The following is a 13,567-nucleotide window of genomic DNA, read 5'->3' on the forward strand; positions in this document are numbered from 1 at the left end:
AGGAAATGAAACCTGGGGAAGGCTCTTCCAACAATGAGGCTCTTCCTACCCTCACGATAAATTTTCTTCGACCTAACACAAAAGGGTGAATGAGCGCGTTCCAAGTCTCCAAAGCTTCCCGACTTCCCCGGGTTCCTAGGACATGTGTCCACATGTTCACGGTGTTATTGCTATAATAATTTTAAAATAATTAAAACATTCTCTTCCTAGGTGGTTCTGCCGGCTGCCATAGCCTCCTTCCCCAGCCTACGTCTCCCTGCTGACTGTCTGGGCCGGGATCTCCTTTCACTACCTCTTATCTGCGAACCACTGAGCTCTCTCCTACTATCTGGCAGGCGATCTCGATGGGCGCCGGCGGAAGAGGTCCAGGCAGGGAGCTGACTCGGCTCCAGAATCGCCTCGGCCTCCGTAAGTCTCTTCCTTTCTCTGAGCCTCCCTTTCCGGTCTCTAACATGGGGATGATGATACAAGTCACAGAGTCCTGGGGGACCCAGCAAGCTAGCCGCTCTGTGTAGGGCCTTCAGAGAGCTTCTCTCCCAGCATCCCCTGGGAGGCTGGGGCTGGAGGATCAGAGACCTGGAGGCAAAAGGAACACTAGAGACCCCTCACTGTCCTGATGAGCAAACTGAGCGTCTGAGTTTTGTCCTGTTGTACCTGACTCTTCGAGACCCTATCTGGGTTTTCTTGGCAGAGATACCGGAGCGTGGGCCATTTTCCTTCTCCGGCTCGTTTTACAGATGAGGAAACTGAGGCAGACAGGGGAGGGGACTTGCTAGGAAGTGGCTGAGGCTGAATTTGAACACGGGAAAATGAGGTTTCCCAATTCCAAGCTCAGTACTCTGTGCACTATGGTGCCACCTAGTGGTGCTAGGATCACAGAGGTAAGTGTTAAAGGTAAGATTTAAATGCGAACCTTCTGTTCCAGAGCCAGGGCTCTTCCTACTGAACCACACTGCCTCTGACCAGGATTTCCTCAAGAAACATTTAATTAGAATCTACTGTAGCCAGTCCCAAAGGTCTGGTGGTGGAGAGAGCCATCTGCTCCCAGAGAGGACTGTGGGGACCGAGCGTGGAGCACAACAGAGAAGCTTCACCTTTTTGTTCTTGTTTGCTTGCATTTTTTTCCTCATTTTTCCCCCTTTTTGACCTGATTTTTCTCATGCACCATGATAATTGAGGAAATATGTATAGAAGAATTGCACATGTGTCTCATATATTGGATTACTTGCCATCTAAGGGAGGGGAGAAGGGGGAGGAGGGAGGAAAATGTGGAACACAAGGTTTTGCAAGGGCGAATGTCGAAAATTATCTCTGCATGTGGTTTGAAAATAAAAAGCTTTAATAAAAAATAAAAAGAATCTACTGTGTACTGAGTGTTGCGCTGGGTCCTGCGGATGGAGAAACTAAAGGGAGTTTATAATCTAATGAGCCAAAACAGGTACACGGATTAGCAAATAAAGGCCATCCTGTCTACAGAGCAAATGCAGAGTAATTTCAATTGGGGGAAGGGGTGTGTGGAATCAGGAAAGCAGGTCATGTTTGAGCTGAGTTTGGAAGGAAACTAGGGATTTCAAGGGGGGGAGGGGAGGAGGAGGGTGCACCAGGCAGCGGGGAAAGCCTGTGCAAAGGCATGGAGGTAGGAGATGGAACATCAAGAATAAGGATTAGCAGGGAGTCCAGTGTGGATGGAATATGAAGTGTATATAGAGGAATCGATTGTAATAAGAGTGAAGAAAAGGGTGGGCTGCCTTCAGCTTGTGAAGACCTTTGTGAATGCCAAAGAGAAGAACTCATATTTGATTCAAGAGGGAAAAAAAGAGTCAGAGTGTGATAACTCCATTTTATAGACGAGGAAACTGAGGTTCAGAGGAGCAGAAGTGACTTTTTAAGGTCCGAGAGCTTGGAAGTAGCAATAGCCAGTCTTTTCCACCGGACTTCTCCAGCTCAGGGACTGACTACATGGCTAGCCATCACCTCCTGAAATGAATTAAATATAAATGAACATGAATGAACAGGACAAGATGGGATCCATCTCCTGGGACTTTCAGGGAACCAACGAATGAATATTAGAATGGAAAGAGTCTCCACAGTACTGAGTGTCAGAGTTGGATAGAAGCTGAGAACAAAGAAGGTCAGAGGTGGATACAAACTTTGGAGTTAAACAGAATCTTAGAACAAGGTGTCATAGCTGGAAGGATCTTATAACATTGAGTTTTAGAAGTGAATGAAATCTTAGAAAATAGCATGTCAGAGAAGCTTAGAACACAATTCCAGAGGTAAGACAAACTTTAGAAAATAGGTCATAGCTGGAATGATCCTCACAACATCTCAGAGTGGCAGAGTTGGACAGAAGCTTAGAACACGGAATGTCAGAATTGGATAGGAACTTAGAACAAATTTCAAAGTGGAACCTTAGGACACATAGATGGAAAGATCATCCTCACAATATAAAATGTCAGAGTTGGATAGAAGCTTAGAACAAAGAATGCTAAAGCTGGCTGGAACCTTAGAACAAAATTTCAGAGTTGAGTAGAACCTTAAAACACAACATTATAGCTGCAAAGAAGGGATTGGAGAACACAGATTTTCAGAGCTGGATGGAACCTTACAACATAGAACGTCAGAGCTTGAAAGATGACAGAACAGCAGAGCCGTACAGAACCTTGAAATGCAGATGATCCGAGACAGAAGGGACCCTCAGAGGTCAGAATCTCAGAGGGAACTTAGATCCCAGCATGACAGAGCTTTTCTTTGCTTGGAAAAGGCCTTAGGAATCATCAAATCTAAACTCTTCAACCTATAGAGGATGAGCTTGAGCCCTAGAGTGACCCCTGGCATCCTGCTTAAAAGGAAGTATACATAGAGAAGGAAAGAAACGAATCCAAAGGGAGTGGTATTTCCTCCTCCCCGGCTCCTACTTTTATAGAATCATAGGATTTAGAACTAGAAGGACCCTTAAAGATCAACCAGTCCAATCTCATTTTACAGATGGGGAAACTGAGGTCCACAGGAAGGGGATTGCTTGAGGTCACTCTAAGAGCAGGGCCAGGATTTGAACTCAATGCTTCTGCTCCCATATCCCAGGGATATCTTGTATCTTGACTTTAAGATTGTCTTGATTCCTCTGTACAAATGCATTCTCTTCTTTTGCTCTATAAAGTAGCTGGTGGCCCAGTGGATAAAGCGCTGCACTGGGCCTGGAAGCAGGAAGGCCTGGATTCAAATCCAGAAATAGACACTTACTGGCTGTGTGACTACAGGAAAATCTTTTAACCTCTCTTAGCCACAGTGTTCTCAATTGTAAAATGAAAATAATAGCACCCACTTCCTGAGGATTGTCATGAAGGTTAAATGAGATAATATTTACAAAAAGCACTTAGCACAGTGGCTGGCACATAGTAGGTACTATATAAATGCTCATTCCTTTTTCTACTCCTAGCTAGTGTAGACTTCAAAAGAATCAGATCTAAGCAGATTTACAGTTGGGCAACTCATGGCATGAGTGAGCCAGGACAATCTCCGGGCAGGCAAGAGGAAAAAGGAAAAAAAAAAGGGAAAGACAACATGGCAAGAATGGCCCTACTGTGCGACCCTCCCTCTCCTCTAGGCATTGGCTTCTTGATGGGCAAAATAAGACAATCTCCAAAGGTCCCTCCAGACCCGCCTATTCTATAGGATTCTATAATCCCAGATGAAAACCACATGGAGGAATAGAGTGAGGGGAATGGACACCAAGTTTGTTCAGCAGTCGGTCTCACATTGAAGTTCTGCCTGGGACCATTGCTACTTCTCAGTGCTTCAGGGAACTCTAGAACTAGTGGCGATCTCTACTGGTGGAGGGATATTCCTCACTGCGATTTCCCATAGCAAGACCATAGACCTGCCTTAAAAAACATAAGTAAGTAAGGGTACCTGAGAATCTCCCTCCTGTGACTGCAATGACAGTCAAATGAAATAATGTTTATAGACTCAAAACCTTAAACTCAAAAGAGGTCTATACATGTAAAAATAATATAATGTAACACAACATCAATGGAATAAAGTACAGAAAGGTGGATAAATGCTGGCTATCATCACTGTGAGAAGAAATGGAGCAAACCTGGGCCCAAGAGGAAGGTGGCCCCTCACAAAATGGCACCAGGCTTTGGAATTTAGTTCCCTAAGCATACTTGGCACTGTCCATGGTCCTGGGTTCGACCAGAGAAGAGAGAACTAACTTTATTTTCTCTTTCCAGGACACATCATCATCAGCTCACGCAGGGCTGCCTATTCCTCCAATGAGAACAAAGGAGGGCATGGACCGCATCAGAGCGCTGCCCCATCTATGTGGGGGGGGGTCGTTCTGAGGGGGCGTTGGGAGGTATTTATTTGGAACAAAAGAAATCATCCAGCGTCCCAAGCACTTCACTAAATCACCAGCGTTCCTTCTTTGGCCCAAACCTTGGAAGGCAATCTTCACTCGATGAACAAATATGGCAGAAAAAGGGCTGACTCTGAACATGGACACCCCGGCTGAAACGCCCATCCCGTCGCCGACTATCTTAGCACCCGGGGACATTGGTTCCCCCGCCATGGGCTGTGGGTTTGTTACAGAGCCCAAAGTCTAGTGTCCTGCTGATTCAGGTACCACAAGCCCAGGGGCCATCCAGTCCAGCCCTTTTCTTCTACAGAGGAGGAAAATGGAGGCCCAAAGAAGGTGGAAAATCCTAGAAATGGCAAGTGGCTGCACGGGGACTGGATTCGAACTCAGACATAATGGAAGATGGGAGCCCTGCCTTCTGCTTCACTCACTTAAAGGGAGCCTCAGAAAATCTCTGACAAGCACTAGGGACCCCAGTGCTCACTCCCCAATTCTCTTGTTTCTGCATAGAATCAACTTTCATTTTTCATGATCCAATATGGGGTTATGGACATTTCCTTCAGGAGTTGGGCAGAGAGCTTTACCCTATTTCTTGCTCTGGTCATTCCCTTGTCCGGACTCCAGGTAGGATCTTTCTGAAGATCTGGATAAATGCCTCCATCTTAAAAAGCAAAATGGTGTCCCCACGGGCAGAACAAAAGCTCTCTGGAAAAATATTGCATTTTTATATTCTTAGTCCATAGTCCAGACAGTGGCATATAGTAGGTGCTCAATAAATGCTGAATTGAATCGAAATGGAATACTGCCTTCATTTAAGCATTTATTAAGCTTTTGTTGTATGCCAAGAGATCCTTAGAAACAATTCCTTAGAACTTAGGTTCTATCAACCAGTATATGAGCAGATTAAGTGCTCTGAGCATACAAGGACAAAAATGAAAAATCCCCTGTCCCCAAGAAGCTTACATTCTAGCAACTGAACAAAAACATAAGCACTTATTAAGCTCCTACTAAGTTAAGTACTGTGTAAGGACAAAAGTGAAAACAACTCCTGGGTCTTGAAATACTGGGCAGGGAATCAAGAGGGCTCAGGTTCAGTCAGTCTGGGTAATGGATATTACCTGGGTTCAAATCCTTTTTCTGATAAGTGTTTGCTCTGTGACTTGGGGGAAGTCACCTTCCTTCTCTGTCTCAGTTTCCTCACTTGTCAAAAGAAGGGCACAGCCTATGTCAAAGCTTCCTAAACTATGCTTCGTGACCCTGTGTGAGGTTGCAGTGTTATGATTTATCATCAGTAAACAATTTACATACCCACTTTATACCCCCCCCACCCAGGATCGTGTAAAAAGGGGTTGTGAGTGGGGAGAGTTGAAGACGCCCGGCCTAGGCCTCCAAGGCCCGATCCCGTGGCTTCTCCCCCATCAGCTCCCCCATCTCTGCACTCAGGGGCCAGCCTCAGGCCTCTGGACGGGACGTGTCCCTTCTGGCCTGGAGGCAGAACAGGACCTCAAATACGGGGCTAAGGCAGCCCCCTGGCCACGGGGAGGGACTGAGGCAGCCCCAGGCCACCGGCCACCAGCTCAGCCGCTGCTTTGGAAGGGGGGACCCTGCTCACGAGGGTGGGTCACAGTTTCCACGATGCACGTTTCATGAACCTGCCCCCCTGACAGAGGTTTCCATGATCATTCCTGAGTTTCCTGCTAAGTTCAGCTGGGGCAGAAAGTCTCCTGTGTCCCTGCCTTCCTCCCATCCCTCGGGCTCAGCTCAGAGCGTCAGAAAGTGCTGAGGGGCCTCAGACATCCTGGTCCCCCCCACAGAGCCCTGGCGGGGCTTTGGGGGCCTCCCGGCTCAGGGTACTGAGGGGGAAACTGAGGCGGGGAGGCTGCGAGGAATACCCGCGACACAGATCAGGACAAAGGTCACGGTCACTGAGAGTTGGAAGAGACCCCAGGCACCGAGGCCCCTCAGGTTCCCGGGGAGGCCCAGGAAGCCGCCTCAGCTCCCCTCCTCCCAGACAGGGGTGACTGGGGAAATAACATGGAAGACTGGAAGGGAGCCCCAGATGTGGAATCTGAGGACCCGAGTTCAAATTCCCGCTTTGTCATTTGCACAAAGCTCCCATCTCTGGGCCTCAGTTTCTCCATTTGTAGAATGAGGGGGGGTTGGAGAAGGTAATCCCTGGGAGAAGCTGTGGGTCTGTGATTCTGTATCCTGTGAGAGCCTCAAACAGGCAGGCCCCCAAGCCCTCCTGCCAAGACTTCCTGCCTGAGAGAGTCGGGGAGAGCTCCCGGTGACCTCCCGGGGCTCGGGGCGACGGGGACAGACTCGTCTCCCACGTACGGTCGGGGAGAGGCTGCTGGGAAGGGGAAGAAGGGGGCGTGTGTGTGAGCGTGTGAGAGCAGCACTGGAGGGCGGAGTGTGTATGGAGAGTGCATGTGTGTCCGGTGCGCTGTGTGCGTGTGTCCAGTGTTCCTGTAGTGTGAGAACACGCATGTGAGCCGTGTGCCGGGGGGGCCCAAGCGGCCGAGGAGCCCCGGATGCCCCACCTGCCTGCCCCGCCGAGGGCCCGCCCGCTGGGCTACATACCATCGGCAGGAGCGTAAGCTTTTCCCGTGGCCGTAATCCGTCTAGGGGCTAGGGCACAAATTGAGAGAGAGAGAGAGACACGGGTGAGTGCTGGCGCTCCGCTTTCCCGGCCTCTCCTCCAGGGCCCTCGCGGCCCAGGGAACCACATCTCGACCCTGCTCCTGCGGGGGCCGGGGAGGCTGGGGGGCCCAAGCTCCGGGGCAGGGCCCCCGCCCTCCATCCCTGGCGAGGCCCAGGAGGAGATGGGGCCTTAGGCTGGGAGCAGCTGCCGAGGGGTGGGCCAGGCAAGCTTGTCACCCCGGGCCCAGGGCCCTTGGTCCTTCTGAGCTCCAGGATGAGAGCAAAGCTCGGCCTGTAGGGGTGCAGCCTGGGGGGAGGGGAGGGGTCACACTTAGCTGGGGCTGGTTTGGGAGAAATAGGGAGGAGGGGGAAGGCCTAGTGGGACCAGTGAGCTCAGGGGCAGAGATAGAGAGAAGGAAGGGCAGGAGAGCCGGGTGGGCACTGCCAGGGGGCAGTACGGACTGGTGCCCCTTTTCTTCCCTTCTCTCTTCTCTTTCCTTCTTTATCCCTTTCTCCCCCTCTTTCTCTTCTTCTCCTTTCATCTCCCTTTTTCTCCCCCTCTCTTCCCTTTTCTTCCCTTTCTCTCTTCTCTTTCCCTCTTTATCCTCCTCTCTCCACCTTTCTCTTCTGTTATCTCCTCTCATCTCCCTTTCTCTCCTCCCCTTTTCTTCCCTTTATCTTCCTCTCTCCATCTTTCTCTTCTGTTACCTCTTCTCATCTCCTTTCTCTCCTTTTCTTCCCTTTCTCTCTTTTTCTTCCTCTCTCCATCTTTCTCTTGTTATCTCCTCTCATTTCCCTTTCTCTCCTCCTCTCTCCTCTTTTCTTCCCGTCTCTCTCCTCCCCCTGTTCTCCCCTCCCATTCCCCCCCCCCCATGGGGGCGGGAGGCAGCGTTCCCAGGGGCCCACAGCACTCATGCACGTCAGAATTGTGAAAAGTTGCCTTTTCCCCCAGGATCATGACGACTTTCTCATGTGCTTTAGATTAAAGCTAAAAGGAATCCTTTGAGATCATTGGACTTGAGGGAGTCGCAAACTGAGGCACAGAGTATAGAGCCGGGCCCGCGTTTCCACAGGCAGGGAAATAATTGAGCCGGGGTTAGAAGCAGGGCCCCGGCCTCCACTCCAGAGCCTCTGGCCCCAACCTCCAGTCCCTCTGCAGGGACGTCTGTGCCTGATGGAAAGGCCAAAGCGCCTCTGCAGTGGGAAGCAGCTAACCCCCAATTTGAGATCCAAATGAGGGAGGGAGGGAGACCCTCCCATGCAAATGGCCCCCAGTATTGCCCTGCCTTTGCTTTCTCCGGGGCAGCCCTGAGCGGCTCCTTGGTAGGGCACCCCTGCCTTTTCCATTAAAGAGGAATCTTCAAATCAAGACTGGAGAGCAGGAGAGGACCTTTGAGATCACTGCGTTTACAGATAAGGAAACTGAGGCAGGGAGGGAAGTGACTTGGTCAGAGTCCCACAGTAAGTTAACTCGCTATGGGACATTCCCCTCCTCCATTTCAACTTCTGTCCTTAGAAAACGGGCCTGATCCTAGGGGTGATGATGCTAAAGCGGCCTCACAGAACAGCCGGCCCTGCTCCCACCATTCCTGGCTCCTTCCGGGTGTGCCTTTGGGCAGGGTTAGAACCAGACTCAGGAGTCCAGGAGTCTCCGCCATTGGACTCAGAGATATCCAGAGTGGAAGAGACAGAACCCAGAGCTCAGAGAGGAGCCCTAAAAGTCATCCTTTGGGGCCCCCATTGGGGTAAAGTGAGGTCCAGAGAGGGAGTGATTCAGCTTAGAGCCCAGGTCGTCTCAGTGAGGGAAGATGATAGTAGTGAGACCCTCAGGGAGGCCTTGAAGGTGAGCACAGATCCTGAGCTGAAAGGGGCTTCAGAGAAAACTTATAGGACCACAGATTTGGAAGGGAGAAAGACCCTCTCATTGTGCAAATAGGGAAACTGAGGCTTAGAGAGATGAAGCGAATTCACCAAAATGATGCAGGATTTGAATCCAGCCTCTCTGCTTCCCAATCCTTTACTCTCAGGCTTCCCAAAGCTCTTCAAAGCACCTCAGATACATTATTTCCCATGATCCTCAGTATAACAGTGGGTGTTTTCATTAGTTCCATTTCACAGATGGGGAAACTGAGGCTCAGAGAGATGAATATAACTTGCCCATGGTGACCCAGCCAGTAAGTGGCTGCATCTGGCCTACGTCTTGCTTGCCGTTAGATCTGGTGCTTTCCCACATGTGGGGGGGCCGGGAGTGCCCTGATATCTCGGGAGGAGGGAGGCAGGGGCCAGCTGGGGCCCGGTGGGGTGGGGGGGTTGGTGAACTCTACCCCTTTACTAATTGTTTTTGTTTTCTTTTCCTTTTGGGGATCTGGACTGGTTTGAGATTTTTGTCAGTGGAGGAAGCTCCTTCTCTACTGATTCTTGCCTAGAATTCAGCAGTGAGGGCTTTGTATTTTTGCCCCAGCCTAGAATTCTCAAAATCTGGTAACTCCTGGTTTTTGAAGACCTGAGAATTTGGGGTCTCATGTGTTTAGGGACACCCAAAGTCATACAGAGGCAGTACGTCCCTCTTCCCAGCCATTCGCTGCACACCAGGTGACCTCAATGTTGAGTGATGTTATTTCTCTGCTTCTAAAAGACAGGTAGAGGTGCTACTCCCTCCCAAATTGGCAACCTGAGAGGAAGCGCCCATCATCCCACACTAGTTGGACTGCAGGAACACAACCTAAGAACGCATACTTTTTCTATCGGTCAAGTCATAATGTTGGCTCACCTCGACCCTTTGTGATTTTCTTCTTCCATCAGAGCCAGCTTTCTCTAGTTCCTTTCATCACATCACGATCCTCTCGAGGCCCCTGACACTTTCCCAGCACTCCCGTGTTACCTGTGGTCAGGTACCCACCCTACAGCCAACTTTCAACACTGGGAAGGGCATGAGGGAAAGCTCTCCCCCCAGCGGCCTGGCACGTGTACCCAAGCTTCCATCTCAGAAACGCAGTTCTTGAGCTTGGTTTTTGTCTCTCAGGGGACACAGACATACAGGAAGTCTTGCTGCAGGATCTGTCACATCCTGCCTCAGAACAGTCTAGCCTTGGGACCCTGGTTAACTTTTATATAGAACCTCAGAATTTATACAGAAATCTCAGCTTGAGCACTTCAGGACCCCTTGGAGGTGACTGAGTCCAAGCCCTTCTAGGGACAGCGCAGCTCCAAGGACAAGTGGTTTGTCTGGGCTTGCACATCCCAAAGTACGTGAAGTGGGATCCGAACCCAGGCTTCCTGATTTCAAGCCTAGTCCCTCACCACCAATGCATGCAGACTCTTTTTCTGTGGCGCTAATGGGTACCAGATTCTGAGAATTCCAGGTCAGGGCAAGAATCCGAGGCCCTTCTCTAGTTAGTACCAGGTCTGCAGACTTCTAGATAAGTGCAAGAAGAAGAATGAGCCTCTTTCCTTCTCAACTCCAAGGGTTTCTGGGAAACTTTAGACGTTTAACACAGTCCTGGAACTGACCTACTTCCACACCCCTGACTGGTGGCTTTTGGGTAGAATATCCATCCACATGGATGGATGGATGGAGAGAGAGAGAGAGAGAGAGAGAGAGAGAGAGAGAGAGAGAGAGAGAGAGAGAGAGATTAAATAGAAGGAGTCTTGGAACTGGAAATAAAATGGGGGCTCATTGGCTGAGGATGGTTATTGGTCTCTCCTGTCCACAAATCTACCTTTATAATTGATATATATATTATATATATATATATATACACACACACATATACATACATACACATACACACATATACATATATACACACATATAAATATAAATACAAAAATAAATATATATACAAATATAAATATATACTTATATACATGCTGTCTGTCCCTATGTGAAAATAAGCTCCTTGAGGGCAGGGACTGTTTTATTATTGTTATTGCCTAGCACAGTGCCTGGAACATAGCAGACACTTAATATTTTTTAATTAATTACTCTGCTGTCGAAACCATGGATAGGAAGTGTGAGAAAACTTGTATGAAGAGAAGCAGAAAGAAGCTAGATAAGCTCCCGTATGAAGACCACGAGAGTGTAAACATAATAGTACCAAGAAGCCTCTGAATTCAAATTCATTATAATCAGCAACTGCATTTGTGGGGGATAGATGCTAAAACACTCTTGCCTCTACTTGACAGAAGAGTGGGGAACTATGGGTGTAGAACGCTGCATACCCTTCATTGTTTTGTCCGGCTGCCTCTCTCTGTTACAAAGGAGGGTCCCATGGCGGGAGGGATGACCTTGGGAAGTGATTGTGATGTAAAAGACAACGGGCAGCAAACTTTTTTTTTCCCTTTTTAAAAGAGAGTCTTGGAGTGAGGATCAAGAAAAGTGAGCCTCGATCCTGCTCTGTCAGGGCTGGCCCTGTGGTTCTGTCTTGGGCACAGTTTCCTCATCTGGAAAATTAAGGGGCGGATTAGGTAACGTTCCTTCTCCTCAACTGCGACATTCGGGAAGTCTATCTATGTCCATCTTGTCTCCCCAGCGGGAATATAATCTTCCCAGGGCCTGCTCTATGTCTTCTCATGTCTCCTGGAGTGGGGGTCAGCCCAGCCCTGGCCACACGGGGAGGACTGGATTTACACCTGGCGGCCCCTGTTACAGAGGATCCCTTAGATCTGGAGAAAGGGGCACCTTGCTCCCGATCACAGAGGGTCCAAGACAGGGTCCAGGCCCAGCGCTTCCACTGCCCGGCCTCTCGATGGAAGGGCCCCAGCCCCACTCTGGGGTATGTGAGCTCTCCACTGCAGGGACACCTGAGACGTCCCAGGCCCGTCTTCTCTCATCTTCAGCCCACTTAGCTCTTTGATCGCGGCAGCCTTCTGGCTGCTCTCTGAAATGTGAGAACCTCGGAGGTTCTCCTCCACACCAAATGGATTTGCTGTCCCCGCTGTAATCAGGAAGGCCCTGGTTACCACCTGCTGGGGTTTCAGGACGTAACCCGAGCTGGACCCCATCAGCCCCTTAGAGCCTGAATGGAGTCAGTGATATGATATGGAAGGAAAGCGGGGAAGAAGGGAGGAGGAGAGAGAGGGAAAGGCGGGGGAGAGGGGGAGGGAGGGAGGGAGAGAAAAAGAGAGGGAAGGAGAGGGAGAGGGAGAGGGAGAGAGACACAGACAGAGAGAGAAAGAGAGACAGAGAGAGGGAGAGAGAGAGAGAGATACAGAGAGAAAGAGAGAGAGAGAGAGACAGAGACAGAGAGAGAGAGAGAGAGAGAGAGAGAGAGAGAGACATGGAGACAGAGAGACATATATATAGAGAGAGAGACAGAGAGAGACAGACAGACAGACAAGAGAGAGAGAGAGAGAGAGAGAGAGAGAGAGAGAGAGAATAAATGGGTTGGGGTCAGGTAAAATTACTAAGGGGAAGGTTTGTCAAAGAGGCAGCAGAAATCTTGCAATAGTCTCTTAATTGGTCTCCTGAGTGCAGTCTGTCCCTACCCCTCACCCCAATTCATCCTTCACAGAGCTGCCAAATGTCTGTGTGTGTATAAACGTACAAAAACATACATACAGAACACACAGATCCACACACATCACACACACTCCTGGCGGCACATTATTACATCACAGCAGAGAGCTAGACACAAACTAGGCCATCCCCAGCCGGATAACGACTAAACGAGCTGTGATGGGGGAGCTCACGGAACATTTACTGAAGATTAATAATTAATAAGCGATAAACAGAAAGGATTCAGAGAAGCGTGGGAGGATATCACTGAACGAAGGCCCAGTGAAATAAGAAGAACCGCACTGAGGCAACAATGTAACTAAGGAAGAAGCAAAAAGTGAAACTGACCACAGAGTAATTACACGGCCGAGGATGACCCCAGGGAAGGGTGAGGAAGCTCCTCCCCTGTAAGAGACACTGCGGGTGGGGGATACTGCACACTTAGAGTTAGTTGATTTTTACCATAGGATCATAGAGCTGGAAGGTCATTAAATCGAACATTTCATTTTACAGATGAGGAAACTGAGGGTTAGGTTAGGGATGGTAACTGACCTGCTCAAGATCAGAGATAGTAAGAAGTGAAGCAGGATTCAAAGGGGGGGGGGGCTCATGATCTCAAATTCAGTTTTCTTCCCCAATTGCCTCCCAAAAGTGTAAGTTGTTTTGCTGAATCAATTTTTCTCTTAGAAAATTTTGTTACTTTATTTTTCTTGCTTTTGTCTATTTTCTTTGGCAACAAGGCTAATATGGAAATATATTTTGCACAATTTTGTGTATAATTGATATGTTGATTACCTTCTTAAGAGAAAGGCGAGGGGTGGGAAAAAGCGAGAGAATTTGAAGTTCATGATCTTTTAAAAACTGGATATTAAAAATCTACTGGGGAATAGCTAATAAAATGAAAAAAAAATTTAAAAGAATATTTAGTTACAATGGATGGCATGTTCTCTCGGGGGCTGAGAGTGGAGGAGAAGCAGGAAAGGCTGTATTCAAGAGGAATGTTCTGCAAAAACAAAAGATATAAATAAAAAGAAGAATAAAAGAAAAGATATAAATAAAAAGAAGAA

General features: G+C 48.8%; 1 protein-coding gene across 3 annotated transcripts in view; it reads right to left on the reverse strand.

Moving 5' to 3' along the window:
* GTF2IRD1 (GTF2I repeat domain containing 1) overlaps window positions 1-13,567 on the reverse strand; it is a 134,198-nt gene that overhangs the window by 30,748 nt on the left and 89,883 nt on the right. For 2 of the 3 annotated variants that reach the window (XM_031967931.1, XM_031967930.1), the window contains exon 22: window positions 6,944-6,991. The exons of the other annotated variant lie outside the window; for it this stretch is intronic. In XM_031967931.1, coding sequence (XP_031823791.1) covers window positions 6,944-6,991 — 48 coding nt within the window. The remainder of the gene's footprint in view (window positions 1-6,943; window positions 6,992-13,567) is intronic. 3 annotated transcript variants of the gene reach the window in all.

This window comes from Sarcophilus harrisii, chromosome 4, assembly GCF_902635505.1.
Source record: "Sarcophilus harrisii chromosome 4, mSarHar1.11, whole genome shotgun sequence".
Lineage (NCBI taxonomy): Eukaryota > Metazoa > Chordata > Mammalia > Dasyuromorphia > Dasyuridae > Sarcophilus > Sarcophilus harrisii.